This window comes from Magallana gigas, chromosome 7 (genome assembly GCF_963853765.1).
Source record: "Magallana gigas chromosome 7, xbMagGiga1.1, whole genome shotgun sequence".
NCBI classification, from domain to species: Eukaryota; Metazoa; Mollusca; class Bivalvia; order Ostreida; family Ostreidae; genus Magallana; species Magallana gigas.
The window spans coordinates 29,439,720-29,457,472 of record NC_088859.1 but is presented as its reverse complement, the minus strand read 5'-3'; the positions used below and the strand labels follow the sequence as shown (position 1 = coordinate 29,457,472).

General features: G+C 33.3%; 1 protein-coding gene across 1 annotated transcript in view; it reads right to left on the bottom strand.

The window, feature by feature from the left end:
• LOC105332564 (uncharacterized) overlaps positions 1-17,753 on the bottom strand; it is a 65,529-nt gene that overhangs the window by 24,669 nt on the left and 23,107 nt on the right. The window contains exons 22-37 of the mRNA XM_066089316.1: positions 15,846-16,085; positions 14,648-14,902; positions 13,282-13,479; positions 12,908-13,155; positions 9,809-10,046; positions 9,396-9,551; positions 8,916-9,071; positions 6,858-7,028; positions 6,438-6,632; positions 6,145-6,277; positions 4,017-4,156; positions 3,410-3,619; positions 2,718-2,957; positions 2,383-2,462; positions 1,403-1,595; positions 438-677 (exon numbers count right to left, since the gene is read on the bottom strand). Of these exons, the coding sequence (XP_065945388.1) occupies positions 438-677; positions 1,403-1,595; positions 2,383-2,462; positions 2,718-2,957; positions 3,410-3,619; positions 4,017-4,156; positions 6,145-6,277; positions 6,438-6,632; positions 6,858-7,028; positions 8,916-9,071; positions 9,396-9,551; positions 9,809-10,046; positions 12,908-13,155; positions 13,282-13,479; positions 14,648-14,902; positions 15,846-16,085 (3,093 nt within the window). The remainder of the gene's footprint in view (positions 1-437; positions 678-1,402; positions 1,596-2,382; positions 2,463-2,717; positions 2,958-3,409; positions 3,620-4,016; positions 4,157-6,144; positions 6,278-6,437; positions 6,633-6,857; positions 7,029-8,915; positions 9,072-9,395; positions 9,552-9,808; positions 10,047-12,907; positions 13,156-13,281; positions 13,480-14,647; positions 14,903-15,845; positions 16,086-17,753) is intronic.

Below are 17,753 nucleotides of genomic sequence, written 5' to 3'. Positions count from 1 at the left end.
TTCACTCTAAAATTACATATAATTATGCAAATTTTAAGCTCCAGAGCACGTTCATAATGTGAGAAATTATAAAGTTTTCATATTTTTTCTAGTAATCTTCATATATATATGTACCACCAGTCAAAATGTTTTACAGAAATTATGAAACAGAGACAGATAATTGAAGTTGGTTATTAGAAAGCAAAAAGATCATGGATACTGAATTCATAAAACACTCAATCTGTTGAAAATTAAAATGTAAACCAATAATTAACACTCGGAACCACACTAGTGGCTTCCCCCAGGTGCTAATAAAAGCTAACACTCACAAATTTCTTCTCTGAAGTGAAAGCTAGCTAGCTCATAATAAATATATAAAACCTCCATATTTATTATAACGCTTTAATAAATTCATCAAATAACTTCGTTCATTGCTTGACCAAGCGATGCTTGCTTACCTCCGTACCCAGCAGGACACTGACACTCATATCCCTGGGACCCTGGTCTATCTATACAGGTCCCTCCTTGTCGGCAGGGATTGGTTTGACAGGAATCAACATCATGTTGACAGAGTTTTCCAGTGTATCCAGTGGGACAGCTGCACGCAAAGTCTTTAAATCTATAAGAACATGCTCCTCCATTCATACAGGGGTTGGAGAGACAGTGATTCTTCACATCGCAGGTGTTGCTCTGAAATCCTGTAAAAAAGTAAAAGATCATCCCAATACAATTAAACTTTAATTATAATTTATTTGCATCTATGGTAACATATACAGAAGTGATAAAACCATCGTACATTGTGAGCAAAATATCATGCACAGGTATATAATGAGCATTTTAAGAGTATATATACGAAATATGCAATAATATTTTTCTGACATGATGAATATACATGTATATCTGATTTTTAAATGCATTGTGAAGCCATACTGAATGTAAACACACAAAATATCATATGGGAATTGGTGATTTTCAAAATGACATAGCAGAGGAAACTTAATGATACAATGTACTCGGGCCTGTCATGTTCTATTGGTGTGGGCTAACGGGATAATAACGCCTGATATTAACAGTTTACTGGAAACATGGACATAATTACAGAGCAAGATTTTGCAATTTCCATGTAAAATAACACTCAAACACTCAAAAAAGGGATATTTTTGTAGGAGTAAAATATTTTCGAAATGTATTATCAATACATGTCATGCAGAACACTTATTTTTTTTCATTTTTGATTATAACTCTTTGACATGTTATAATCTTTTTTTTTTGAAACTACAGCCGTTATTTATTTTGCAAATATTTACTTCACATAAACATTTCCAAGATTATATGTGGTAAAATTAACAAAATAGTTTAAGTAAACTGGAAAATCAATGTCAATAGTTTAAAATTAAATACATTGAAATTTTGATTCACATACCTTTATAAACAGCACACTTGTAGCGAACTTCGTAGTCTTCACATGGGTTATTGACCTGGTCATTACACTCTATTCCGTCCACTCCACACGGCAGGGAGAATGAATCCCCTGTTCCAGAAGATGCCACTTTAGATCCAACCACACGGCACTCTGCATCAATCGGCTCTGTACCGTTACAAACATTTACTCCATACTAAAAAAAAATATTTATACATGAAATAAATAATCATGTAATACATGTACAACAGAACAATATCAATGTTTATAAGGTAAAGCATCAAATAAAATTAAAACATATCTTTATTACAAATTAAACAGAAAATGTCCACATAACGTTATATAAAACAATAATTTCGACATGATCGAGTCATCACTGACCAATAGTTGTTTGTCTAAAATCTCGATCACTAAAATGAGCAAAATCTTGTAAAATTGCAAATGCATGAAAAAAAAGGCCTTTTCTTAATATTTGGCTTGTGGCATTACCGTATATTTGTGAAAATGGGGAAAATTTGTTACATTTTTTTATTTGCATCAGTAATTTTTGCGATTTAAAAAGGTTTTTTTTACAGCAAACTCTTTGGGTATTGAATATTTTTTGGTGTATAAATGATTGCGAAAAAAGCGAAAATTAAATCATCACAATTACCTAAATATACAGTATAGACCTGTTGCTAATACCATATTTTATGCCATAATCTTAGTACATGTACCATATTATGGTTTTATCCATATTATTATAATTATATATATATAATATGGTACTAAAAAAACACTTGAGCAAGCAAGCAAGTGATGTTTCCTATATACGGTAGTTAAAAAAAGAGACAGAAAAATCAAATTACTTTCATTTCCAGGTAAAAATGCATTATAACCCATGAAGTCGTTATTAAAATTAACACATGAATTCTAAACTATTAATGACATTGCAACTAATCACCTGCCTCTTGCAATAATTCCCCACTTTTCACCCCACATACCGTTGAGAGCTGCACTCTCTTCTCTGCCTCACTTCCTCCATTTGGAGGACCCTGATCATACCAAGGACTCCAGTAGTCATCTGAAAAATAAAAAGCACAATATATTTTTGAAAAACTTGTTTTTAATTCACAGCTTTACAGCAAAGTCCTCCTCAGATCAGCATTTTAAAATTAAACGTTAATTTTTGATAGAATAAAACCTATGAATCAGCACCATAATATTCAAATTTCATTGTACAACACATGTACTGTTGGCCAACTTTACTCATGTTTACATGTATCTAGTTTAATTGGTTGCAACAATTTGTATTTTAGGTGAACCATTATAACCCTACCATCAGGGTAGATGCATTTCTTTATGTTGAGAGTTGACCCTGCAACTGCAGTGATAGTTGGATCCGTGGGAGCAGTTTGATAGAGTTTGCAGGTCCCTGCTGCAAAGGTGTACGCCTGACAGATCTGTAAATTGTCACACTGCTGACGACAGTTACCAATTGTGATTGTACCAATTGGTGTAGAAAACGGAGTCAAACTTGTTCCATTGCCATTGTACATCTCATATGGACAGATCAGACCTTCAGAAAGCAGGAGAGGAGCACCATTATGCAAACCATAAAAAGTTGATTCTTAAATTTAAAACCTTTAAAGCCTACTTCCTCCCTAAAAATCAAGACCTTTAGTCATCAGTGCAAGAAGGGTACAAATGGATTTTTTTAAACGAAGTACAAATATGTAATTTTAAAACAATATTCATATCATATATCATGATATTTGTAATGAGCCTCAAAGCACAAAAACGCCCTTACTCAACAAATTATAAGAAAGGTGTGTCCACTGCCACTATAATAAGAAATTGGTTCAAACAATGTGTACATCTTAATTGTGTTACTTCTGTCAATAAATCCTATACTGCTGAATGAAATTACATCTTGTACATACATAAAATTAAACAGAACTTTAAAAACAAATATTTAATTCCTGGTAAATCATTACAGTCTGTATTAGCAAAGAAAAAAACTCAACCCACCATACTGATATCCGGGCTGACATATACACTTGAAGAGGTCCATGGAATAAGCGTCTACACACTGACCATTACTACAGCGATTCAGACTGCAGGGATTGACTCGATTCTGACAGCGGGTGCCTTGGTATCCAGTAGGACAAGTACAGGAATACCCACCGACTAGGTCTGTACAGGTCCCCCCATAGAGACAAGGGTTAGAGGCACAGTCGTCTAAAATTACAATGGAAAGTATTGTAGCAGCTAGCATTTATTTTTTATCATCTTAAGCACAGAAATTCAAATAAATGGTGTGCTGCTTTTTTTCCAGAAAAAAATAGCCATGACTATAAAAATTTCATTCTAAGATCTTACTTAAGCTTGTCTGTGAAATATTTCAAGTACATATTGTACTATTATCTTTATCAATTAAACACACTCAGATTTTTAAGACAATATATTAGGGTGTTTTCATGTTCTCTATTTCACAAAAATAGTCTCGTGCTGATGTTAGCATAACAGGTAGTAGGTACTCTCTTTAACATGAAAAAAATGATATAAAAACAAATCTTCAGAAAAGAAACCCAAAATTCTCATAAATTTCGTATAACTGTGACCAATGAACACTCACCAATGTTTGTCTCGCAGTCCTGTCCAGTGTAACCAGCCTTGCACTTGCAGATACGACGGATGTTATCGTAGTTTATACATTCCGCGGTGCCCACACTATTACATGGCTGTTCATTGCATTTGCTGGTCTGACTGGAACATCTGTAGGATACATACAAAATCTTGTACATACAAAATCTTGTACATATACAAAAATTCTTAATTAAACGCAAGGAATCAATAATGGCATAAAATCACAAGAAACTCATCTTGCGGATTTTAAAATCTACCTTTTTTTTTTTTGAACAGAGACAAACTAAATGATGCGAAGATAAAAACTTGGCCCTTGTGATTTAATGCAGAACAATTGAACCGCTTAATGAAATAATTGCATAAAATAAGGAATCTACAGTAAATTAAACAAACAGAAAATAAGCTGAATTATAGTAAATTGTCAATGAACGGCTCTGAGGTTCAGTTATATAAAATGCATGGTATTTGTTTTGAAATATAAGCAATACTTTGACAAGGGTAAGACAGAGGGAGAGGCTTAATGTCAAGCCCTCTTCATGTTTTCAACCCAAGCCCAAATTTTGCATTTATATTTCAAGACAATTAACATGCATTTTGTTTACCTTGCAACATAAAAGAACTATTGATACTTCAATTTACATATATCGGTGCATTTCTGCATTTGATACCATGATGCTATGGTGTAAACAAAGCAAAAAAATGATGTCACAATGCATTTGAATGACCAATAAATGAGGCTAATTTGGGGGATTGACCAAACACAACTTTGGTTCATTGCCGGTTAACCTTTATTTGGTCAATGCAAGGGGAGGTTGCAGGATAATGATTAAATCATGTCACCAGTTTCTCATTAGATCAGTTTCTTACAAACCATATCAGATTTACATGAAAATGAAATAGAGGACAAAAATATCAGACATTATCTTATACATATAACTCAGGTGCAAGTGCATTTAGTGTCCAACGCATAATGCTATAAGTTAGTTTTGATATTGTTTTTTAACTTTGATACAAAAATGACATAAAAATTAATTATATCCATAATTTAAATTCAAACCAAAACTATATATATAACATTATATAAAGCACCTTAGTTACTGCATTTTACATAATGAACTTGAGGGAATTTCTTTTATTAAAAAGTTTATGAATACAGTATTGTACTGGTATTTACATTTATTCAATCTGCAAAAGAAGTGGAAATATTAATGTGAATTGCAACTAATGGACTATAGTTTGCAAATGATATATAGTTACACGTTCTATAAAACATGTAATTTTAAATGTGCATATTTGAGTATGAAGTGAGGGTAATATAATTCATATCACTTAAATGAACATTTCTTCTTATTGTGTGTCAAAGAATTCTGTCACTCTTTTTTCTTTTACTAATTAAACCAGAGCAACTGACCCTCTGTATGTCAGAAATTAATTTGGTAACTGAATTCTTATTTTTTAATCATTACACAGGACTCTACATATGATGATTAGAATTCAGTTGAGGAATTAAGAGGGACCACTACATTCTCACCTGGCATTGTTACTGTTAACAACAGAGAAAACCATCTTTACACAGAAAAAGTAACATAGCAAAACATTTACAAGACATTAGGCCTGTGGGCCTAGAAGTTCACCTGAAATGTTAAACATATCTAACTTGTAGTTTATCTTTATATACACAATATAACTGTCTATGTGATTGTTCTCCCTAAGTCTTTATAAACCTGATAATATATAAAAGATAGTTTAGAAATCACTTGAAATTTTATATCATTTAAAAAAAGAAACATTACTTAAGTTCACTTTAAATGAATCTAATGGTTTTCAATAATTGATGTTTGTTAATCCATCTATAAAATATTTTTAGGATTTTCTTATCAAAAGAATTTCACACAATTTCCACACGATTCAATGAGGTTTACCTATCACCCTGTAACTAGATAAGCTACGACTTCCAGCCAATGTGCATACCCAAACTTTTCACTCTCTACAGACATGCAAGCACATTTATCTGTATCTCCTCAAATTTTGTTGCAATGAAATGACAAAATCTGATTTTTACCCATCACTTTGTCAGTATTTGAGACAAAATCTGAAAGAGAGGTGTAAATACTTACGTTGTTCCTGAATATCCTGACGTACACAAGCAGCGGTAGTTGTATAATTGATTGACACACATGCCTCCATTTTTACAGGGGGCTGTCGCACAATCATCCGTTGCATCTGTTTCACAACGTGCTCCCGTAGTTCCTGCAGCGACAAAACCAGAGTTTAAAATATCACAAAGTTAATAATGTCTTAAGTTTTGTATACATGATTACCATGAATGCACCAGAATACCATGAATGCAATTAAAACTTATTCTAAATCTTCGACTTTATAAAGTGAAGTGCCTTAAAAAACTACTTACCAGATGGACAGGTACACGTATATGAAGTGGCTCCAGACACACAAGTTCCTCCATTATAACAAGCACCTTGGATACAATAATTCACCTTATTTTCACATCTGCTACCATAGTAACCAATGGGACAATTACATATGGCTTCATTATCTTGAGCAACACATGTACCACCATTCTGACAATTCAGGCCAGAACACAAGTCTGCAATAAAAAAAAAACTTTTTTCAAGATAATAATTTTTCATTTCACAATTCGTATGCGAGCAAATGAATAAAAAAACTGTTTATTGTCATTCTGAAGTAAAATATATATTGATAATTGATACTATATATATCATAAGTATCTTTAATCACACTTATATTTAAAGAGATAATACACTTGAAAAGATATTTTTGTTAAGTATAGCATAAAATGCAAAGTTTGTACCCATAGCATTTTGGCAGCTAGATGAAGCAGAACTTCCTATTGATGCTGTAGACTGGGTATTGGGACACCTTGTGCAAGACGTGGCTCCAGTCTGATCCTGATAGTAGTTCTTGGGGCAGCTTCTGCAGGGGGCATAGCCATCATAGGAGTAGGAACCAGCCGAACATTTATCTAGTCATGACAGGAATTTTCTCTATTACAGTGCACATAAACTGTTTTACATGACAATACTGCAGAGAAAGCACACTTACATGTATGAGTTTCATACTCTATATTCATTGACCAATAAAAGTAATGTGTCTTCTAGATATATCATTCAAGGGGATTAATAACATGAAATGCAAGTCATTTGGTGAAGTATTAGATAGAATTACATGTACCGTATTTTTCGGGGCATATGCCAATGTGGGGCATAGGCCGAATTGCTCATTTTTAGACAAAATTCAAGAAAATCCTTAGACTAGCCAATTGGGGGATAAGCCGATTTTCAATCGATGATTACTATAGTGAAAGTATGACCGCTGATTAAGGAAGTCGTCGTATGAAGTATATACTTTCAGAATATCGATGTAGAAAGTCAAAAGAGTAATTAAAGTTATTAAATTTGCTTAACAAATATTTTAAGCAATTTTTAAAAATACATCTGTGTTTTTGGCTGTTTGGTCTCTCCCGTATTCGTCGGTGTATCGTTACGTATCGTAATTTTACATAGTGTAAATTTAATTGCAACACCAACCTCCAGGTTCTGTCTGGTAGAACTAAGTATAATATTTTACCAAACCTTTTATATTTTATTAATACCTTATTGCTTAATTTCATTTAATCAAGTTATTATACTTATACTTTGAAAGCTACTTGTAAATACGGGGTATGGCGTCCATTAGCTCAACACGTGGTTTCATATTCAAATAGAGTTATCCCCCGTAATCGCTATGAATGAGAAAACGAAATACCAAAGTTAACATAAAATATTTAATTTGTGTTCTTTCCATTAATTAATTAAATAGTGACTTGCCGTTATGCAGAGAAGTTGTAATGTTAAAAACACAGTTAATGCAATGAAGTGTAACGGTGTACACTACGTGTCTCCAGGCTGTGTTTGAGTCACGGGTTTCACACCTTTGTATATACACACGACTCCAGAATACCGTTATTTCATCCAACAGAAAATTAATTGTAAAAACACAAAGCATTTGATTTACTCCACACTCTAGACCAGTGATTCCCACGAACGCAGAGATGAAGAATTCAAAAAAATTCTGTCATATTACATTCTACCCGGTTTCGTTTTCTTTTTTACTACGCAATAATAGTGCCCAGGGTTCATACACAAATGTGGGAAAAATTCTTTTGATTGGGGTTGTAAAAAAATACCTCGTACAGTACTGTACATTTTATTACTCACGATGTCCTTACAAAAATTATCAACGGGACAACTATCGAACAATAGTTCAAACGGATGAAAAAAAAATAACCCTCATAATAAACTGCTACAACAGTACATTGGATAAAAACAGTGGATTTTATATTTTACTGTTAAATTTTTTCAACTTTGAGTCTACGATTAGCCTATCCCGGGGGATAGGCCGGGGCTCGCTCATCGGAGAAAAAAAATACCGGCCTATGCCCCAAAAAATACGGTATGTGTATACTTATTTCCATTTGTTGGATACGTTATCATTATTTTCAATATTTTGATATTTATATATGTGAGTGTTTATACATATATGCCACACATATATATTATAAGGTCAGTTTATAAATTACTATAACTAAAATAATGTCATTTGAAATTTATCAGCCATAAAATCAATTAGTAATATTATACATGCATGTACCGTTTCAGTCTAATTTGTAAAGACAACATTTTGTCTTATAGTGCTCACAAACCCTGTTATACTAATTCTGTATCACATTTAACATGGTTCATACAAACAGCCTTTTTCAGGGTAAGAGTTTATCGTGTGCAAACTTCGATGGTGAATTCTACCATGACCAAAAAATAAGATTTATAAAAAGTATTATAATAATCCTGTGTTATATGTTTCAGTGACTTACTTATACAGGATCCCACACTCACAGCTCCAGCACTGCTAGTTTTTCCATCATTGGGACAAGCGGTACAGCTAGTACTACTGCTCCAGTAACTGTTCCTGGCGCACTGGTTACATGGTGGCATACCAGATACAGAAAACGTGCCAGCAGCACATTTAGCTGTAAAACATGTAATAAAAATCCATTAATTATAACTATTAGGCAAATGCAATCTTTTTTTATATTTCAGTTTCCTAATTTTGCTGAATTTACTAACATAATACAGAAAGGCTACTGTTTATCATTATACATGTATAAAACTAAAGAAGAAGTTAAAATCACGAAAATCAATCAAAGAAGAAAACTTAATAACTAGAATTTAACTTAATAAATCAAATTTTCTTAAAAGCTTGTCTCTGCAGAACATTTTAATGGAGATACACGTACCTTGCATACTAAGAGCAGTACAAGTAAAAGAGATTAAAATGTCATCCCTTCACTGACCTTGACACTGTCCTTGTGATGTGGACCCTGTTCTTTGGGTACCACCAGAACCACACTGTGTGCATGCTAAACTTCCACTGTTTCCTTTGTAGGTGTTTACAGGGCACAAAACACAGGTGTTGGGGGCACTCAGATAGGTTCCTGCTGGACAGTCCACTTTGATAAAGATTTGACAAAAAATTGATGGCTAGATAAATCAATAGACAAGTTGCTTACTGGTTTGGGAGAGAGAGAGAGAGAGAGAGAGAGAGAGAGAGAGAGAGAGAGAGAGAGAGAGTGAAGGGGGTGGAGTTTTAGTTTTTTCATCCTCTTGATTTAAAATGACAATACCTTTCTATTAATTAAAGTGTAAAACACTACCAACTTTCAATGCAACTTCAGCCAAAATAAGAGATGTGATAATTCTGACTTACAGCAATAGTCCTTTTGATTCACTGTTACTTTCTTCTTCTCTGATGAACAGATGAACCCTTTTGAGTTTTCAATTGCACTTGTTCGAACAAGATTTGGACAGCCTCCAGTTGTAGATAATATCTTAGATATCGATATATCAAAACTCTGCATTCTGTTGAAAACTGCATTTGAACAGGTGGAATACAGGTTCTCACGATATCCCAATGGAGTCTGTTTTACTGTATAGATGATGCTCAGCTTTAAGACAAAAGGAAAGCTATTCAGTCAACAAGCAGAATACAGAAGTATGAAATATATGAAGCAAAAAGGGCCTTAATGGTCACCAAAGTAAAACACAAATCTGTGTAAGATTCTGGACAATTTTTCAAACAGATATCTGTACATGTTATTGTATTTGATTTAAATTATATTATGAGATTTTTTTGGTTGTTTTTGTTTTTCTGCTCAACTTTGCAACAATAACCTTAACCCTAATCAAAGCAGCTTTAATAAAGTGAAACACAAAATTTCTTGGACAACTCTGAAGATTATTTTGTTTAAAAAGATTTTAAAACATTTTCTCCACATATGCACGTAAATTGTATTAAAAAAATTTTATTGATTTAAAATAAATCAAAATACAATGTACTACAAAGTCAGGATTGCAGGCCATCTTTTACAATCTCATCCCATGTTTCATTAAAAAAAACCAAGAAGCTCATGGGCCACTTTCCTCACTTGAAAAACTATAGTTCTTATACCATTCTATTTCGATATGTTTAATATGAAACTCTTTAAAAATATTGTAAACCTTTCATTTATTCCAAGATTTGGCAACACATTAAATGATTACATAAAAAGAAGCCTACTTTTTTAGACATCATATCTTAAGATATTACCGTAGATGCGTCAACTGATCAACCTTATTATCCTAGGCCTCAACATATTAAAGAGCAGTACCGATCAGACCCAACCTAACAACAGAGTAAACCCCAACTAAACCCCGGGTTTACTTTCTGGGTTTACTTTTTGAAAATTTGGGTCCACTTGGGGTTTACTTTGGGTTTACTCGGGGTTTACTTTGGGTTTACACGAGAATTGCTTTTGGAGTCAACTATATGCACTGAAGTGTGAAGCAGACCTGTACATGTATTTTATCTTATCATCCTACTGCCTGTGATTCCTGCCCCTTGTATATTCAGAATACACATGTAGCATCTGCTTTCAGGGTATACTTCTAATCGGGGTTTACTCTCTGTGTCCACTCTGGGCTTACTTGGGGTTTACTCTGGGTTTACTCTAGTAAACCCAGAGTAAACCCAGAAAGTAAACCCAGGGTTTAGTTGGGGTTTACTTTCTGTTAGGTTGGGTCTGAACGGTACTGTAACATTATTGTAAAATAAGGATGCTTATATAGTAAAATACTTAATGTAGCATTGTAGTTCTTAAGAAGAAGATTTTTGAACATTTTTCCTGTAAACTTCTATGTTGAACCAATCTTGGAGCTCCAGTATTGGTCTGAAGGTCATGGTTTTCATAATTTAGAATTTACACTATCTGAACATTCTTGCATAACAATCCCACAAATTAAAGCATTGCAGCTATTGAGTAGATTAAGATTTTAAAACATTTTCCCTAAATCTTTCTATGTTGAACTTTGAACCCCTCCTGGGGCCTCAGTCTTGGCCTGGGGGGTCACGATTTTCATAATTTAGAATCAACACTATCTAAGAGCGTTTGCATAGTAATTTTACATATTGTAGTTCTTGAATAGATTAAGACTTTTAAACATTTCCTTATATTTTTATCTTGAACTTTGAACCCCTTTTTGGGCCCCAGTATTGGCACAAAAGGGGGTGTCACAATTTTAACGATTTAGAATTTACACTATCTGAGGATGTATGCATAGTAATCTCACAAATTGTAGCATTGTAGTTTTTGAAATAAAAAAGTATTTTAATCATTTTTCCTATATAATTTTATGTTCAACTCTAAACCCCTCCTCTGCCCCCTGTATTTGCCTGGGGTCACTATTTCAATAGTTTAGAATCTACACATCTGAGGATTCTTGCATAGTAATCTCACCAATCGTAGCATTGCACATCTTGAGAAGAATATTTTTTATATTTTTCTCTAAATATTTCTATGCTAAACTTTGAACCCCTCTGGGGTCCAAGTATTGGTCTTGGGGTCATGATTTTAACAATTTAAAATCTAAACTATCTGAGGATGCTTGCATAGTAATCTTGCAAATTGTAGCATTGCAGTTCTTGAGTAGAAGATTTTTGAAAATTTGCTCTATATATACCGGTATTTCTATGCTTAACTTTGAACCCCTCCTTGGGCCCCAGTATTTGTCTGGGGGTTCACAATTTAAAGAATTTAAAATCTTCATTATATATACAGGCTTTGATGTTAATATTGGCATTTCTGGTGCAGTGGTTCCTGAGAAGAAGATTTTTTTAAGACACACATATTAATTTTCCTGTTTTTGTAATTATCGCCCTTTAACAAGTGTTTCACCCTTTATTTTAACAATTATGAATTTCCTTCCCATAAGTATGCTTTGTACTAAGTTTGGTTAACTTTGGCCCTATGGTCCCAGAGAAGAATTCAAAAATGTGAAGTTTACAGATAGGTTGGACAGATGAACAGACAGACAGATGGACGACAAACAACAAGTGATCAGAAAAGCTCATTTGAACCTTCGGTTCAGGTAAGCTAAAAAAGATAATCAGGAAGCTCGTTTTTTTTTTCTATATATTCCTTTAATTTACCCCCTACCCCAGTTTGACCCATATGGGTAACAACAAAGGTAACCCTAAAATGATATATGAGTACTAGCTCCCTTCAATATCATTTTCACAAATGATATCCTTTACGTTCCTTGGATAAATCTTTTAAGTGTTGCAGGTTTTCTATATATTTTGATACTTAACTTTGAACCCCTGTTAGAACTCCTTCCTTACCTTTGCAGTCATGATTTGAGCAAACTTCTATAGGAGAGTTTGGAAATTACAGACCATATGCCTCAAATAATTTTTTTTTATTCATTATGGTATGTCCGTGTCTGAGAGAAATATGTTGGTACACGCATATTTTGATGTAATTCAACTTACACTGGTTGTTGTTACTGTTACAGCACTAGTTGCAAAAGATGATTCCTCATCAATATCAATGAAAATGTTGTCATTAGTAAAAAGGCCTCCACTACATCCTTGCTTTAAATTTGACTCTGTCTGTGGTGTTTGAGTAGAAAGTACTGATTTATAGGTCGAATCGAAACAGCTGGAGCCGATAGTCTGTCCTGCCGTCTCAACTCCATATGTAACAGTAATCAGTGATGTGTACAGGGCCTCCTGAGTTTCTACAGCAGAAAAATAACATTCATCAAACTTCAATGTGTTTTGATGGGTTCAAGCATGCATGGATACTTGAGAAAACACAAGTATTTAATATCATGATTATAAATTTAAAACACAAGATTTTTTACCAGGAGTGCATGCTGGGATGCGCTGTGGCCATGCACCTCCATTGGTACATTCTAAAGTCTTGACATCTAGTCCAGGAGAGTCATAAAAGGTGTACGTCTGATCACACTTTAAGTCACACTTGTATCCAGAATTGGTCGCACTACAATTTTTCTGACCAAACAATGGTGTTTCAAGAGAAAGAGGTGAGCAGGCAGCAGCTAAAACACAAATTACCAGAGGTCAATCAAGCTGCAGTTCATATGCTTAAATCATTCTTAATCTAATATGCAATTGACTTAATTATTACACATACCTCTGAAAGAAATACAATTGAAATAGATGAAAGGGAATATATATCCATGATATCTTCATTGAAAAATTATCCCTTTTCACTCATAAAATTTCACAGGAACAAAAACAATTTTTTTACGGAGATTTATAATGGGAATTAATTGTTTATTTCTCCATTCGGAAATACTCAAGATACCTCATGCAATTTTTTAACGTTATCATCCGGCTTATTAATGGCTGATGCAATGCAAAATCTCTGTAGACTTTCAATTTTGGAATGTGTATTGAAACCTGAAGCGGTAAAGGGGGCGTTTCAAAACAGATAATTTGGACATTTTTCATATTAGTGGATGAACGTAGTTTGAGCACAAAGTTATTTACTATTATTGAAATATCAAGCAAAAAGTGGTGGAAGCAAAAACTCGGGACAGAGTATAGATGAATCATCAGAAATCTTGACAAGCAAAAAAAAACCTTATTTCCCAAAATCATGAAATTCCTAATGTGGAGGGGAGCAATATTACTCGTAATATTTCATTCTTTTTAAGGTAAATTTAGGAACAATTATGTTTGCTGCGAAAAACAGTGGGGGGGCTAGCCCCTCCTAGATGCTATGTGTCTAATGGTTAGGTCTAACTTTGCAAAAAAAGTGTGTGGGGGGGGGGGAGGCTAAGCCCCCTATAGCCCTTGTTTCATAACCTTTGATGTTACAAAAATATGTTGAACTCTTTGTGCATAATTTCCCCACAGTGAATAAAATTTGTGATCAATATATACATGTATAAAACACCTTTTGCCACATATAATACTGTTCTCTTCAATATGTTAATCATGCATGTTAACACTACCCCTTCACGTGGAAGTCTACTGGTTTTTAACTATGTCTCCCACTTTTATTCTAAAATCTACCCCTTTATCAAATTCTGATTTGTAGTTTTGATAGATAGCCATTGTTAGTTCCATCAACCAAGCTACAGTGTATGCTTCTGTCATTCAAAGGCAAACATCATTTCTTGACCAATAAATTTTACCGGTACTACCGTATAAATTTACATAAAAATCTTAATTCATTTATATCAATAACAACCAGCTTACCTGCTGTGTACACCTGGACTCTACACTGATCTGTCCTACCCGTGGAATCCCTCACTGTCACAGTCATTTCCCTAGTTATCCCAATGAAGTTAGCACTGATGGTCAGACTTTGAGGACTGATTTCTACAGTGGGAGGCTGACCACTGTTGTCACTGCTCACTATCTCTCCTAGATCCAGTGTGAAGGTTCTGACCTCTGTGTCAACCACTGTCTCTGTTTTGGCTGAGGGACAGGTGACCTTAGGGGGCTCTTCATCTACATTAAATGAAAACTCTATAAATTTTAAGCTCATTGCTTTTTCTAGTTCATTTCTCTCACATGGATTCCAACACATCCACTCAAGTTGAATTTTACTAATATGATATTTTATACGTCATGAATTCCTGAATTAAACAAGAATTACATTATAACCATAACTTTCTGAATGACATAAACATTAATTTCCATTCTTAGGATTTGTGCCAATAACCTTCTCCATACAATGTTTCTTTATAATAGATGCTTCCATATTAATTTTAAAATTAATTCATATCGCAATATTTTTCAGAAGGTTATTTTTGTCTTAACTATACCGGTACTTTAAGGCAATATGAGCTGTATTTTTTAGAGTTTTATTTTGCTGCAAAAACCTGCTAGTATGCTAAGTCTGCATGTAACTTAAACTTTTATGATAAATAAGATTTGAAAAAATCATTTATTTTTGTCAGAAGAAAGATTTCTCTTCTAAGGAATATATAGCAGTTCAATTTTTGTACAGGACGACAATAGTTCAATTTTGCTTCAATCAAGGCTTTTTAACGGCTTTTCCACAAAAATAAAGCCAACAGAAATTAATAAACCATGATAATTTTGGTCATTTTAGTAGAAAATAACATTTTTGTGAAGAAAAAAATTTCAGCATGAAAATTGCAGCTCATATTGCTTTAACATATTGTTTGATATAACTGATTTTTTTTGAGATTTTTTAATCCTTACATTCAAGTACATATATTCTGCAATCCATTGTTTTTAAATCATCTCCCTTTGGATCTTTGGGGTAAAAATTTAACACAACTGACAATGTTCATATTTTAAATGAAAACAACAGAAACCAAACAAATTGTTCATAATACTGAACCTTTATCATGCTTGACATTGATAAAAACTCAAAGAGTTTTAGTGCTATAAACCGTATTGTTTTTAGATAAAACATACACACCTGTAACATTTACAGTAAAACTGCATGAGTCCTGGTTTCCGTTGAAGTCTGTGGCTGTGTATGTTATGGTTATAGGTGACTCTTCCAGCACCAATGTAGTGTTGGCATTTCTAGGGGAGACCTCAAAAGTCTTGATCCCACGACTATTGTCACTCACACTGGGTCGGTTGTGTGCGATAACAGTGTATCTCCCAAGATTCATATTCCCTGGGCAGCCAGATACAACAGGGGCTGTAGTATCTATAAAATAAAAGATTTCTTCACAATCAGAAGAAAACACCATCTATTCTTACCGTATAACGGGTATTTTTTACGCACTGATAATTTTTTACTAATTTTTACGAGTTTTATAAATCTGTAAAAATTAAACGCGTAAATTTTCACAGAAGTAAAAAAAACATCGCACGTAAATTTTCTACATCGTACGTATGAGAGTAATGTAATGACCTTCAGCTCAGTCCCTGACGGCTGTACATGTAGGTATATTTGAGCGTTTTTGGTCACGTGGTGATAACAGTTCAGATCGTAAGCTTTCTATTCAGTCTTGAGTATTTTCTAAAACTACGTATAATGCCACGTTAGTAGCTAAATTTCAATTACTCAGTCAATAACTATGGCGGGGATACAAAGCTATTTTAAACCAGTATCTACAATGCCAAATCAAAATGGATCGCATAGTGAAATGATTCCAAAGGAAGTTATAATTGCTTTAAATAAATCGGTTGCCACAACTAATTCTCCACCAAGAACACCGAAAAAAGGAAAATATACGAAATACACCAATTCCGATCGTGTCGCTATTGAATTTTAAAATGGAGTTGTCTTTCTTTTTTCCCTGGTAAAACGAACTGAGACGAGCACATGGTGTACATCAAAGTGTATATCAGATTATGAAACACGCAAGCATCAAATGGGCCGCAAAAAATATAATTCTTGTATAAATCACAATTGGTTGTTTACTAAGAAAAACACAATTCAGACGAAAATAACGAGTTGGTTGTACTAATTTTTATTGTAAATTTTAATATATTTTCAGCCACACGTTTTGAAGTTTAACATTTAACTATTATTAGTAATTAAGAAACGAGTTCGTTACTGAAAGCTTCTAACGGTAACTGTATGATCATTGCCATAGTATGATGTATCCACTCATCCTTATTCTCTTGGAGATTATGTATTTCAAACTAATTTGATTGTTTATTGTTGAATTCTATTGAATTAAAATTTAAGCATTAGTTTATATGATTTCAAGGGACCAAGCAATAAAATAGAAATAAATTATTTTAAAGGTACATATAAGATCATGCTCATCCGGTAGAATCTGCACAATTTTAAAGGTAAAAACTAAGCCGTATAATTTTTTTCCTAAATGGAATTATAAATCTTACATGTATCTACACTTCAATTAAGAAGATAATCATGGGTATTTAGTTAAAATACACAAAGTTCTCAAAAGAATTAAAAACGAATCAGGTTAGCTCAAATTTTCAGGTCAATTAAAATTTTCAGTGCTTTTCTATTTTTGCTTAAATAATTGATTTGGATGTCATTTCATTATTTTTTTCTACCACATTGCAGATGACAATATAATAAATACACACACAAAGTCATTTTATTTGACGCAGCACATAGAAATTCAAATATATCATATAGTATTTCAGGTCTTTAGTATGTCCCGTATACCGATCCCGATACATCGTTTTGAAAAGAATGAAGAACTCCAAAATTTTCCGAATAGATTATACACCCCTGCGAATGTTATTGTCATTTAAATTTTAGACCACATGGTTTTGTTTGACCCTTTAAGTTTCACAGTAAAAATCTTACCTCGTGTTAAAAGTTTATTTCATGGAATATAGGTACTTGTAGTCAAAAATAAAATCTAGAGGTTTAGTGATTTTAAATCTT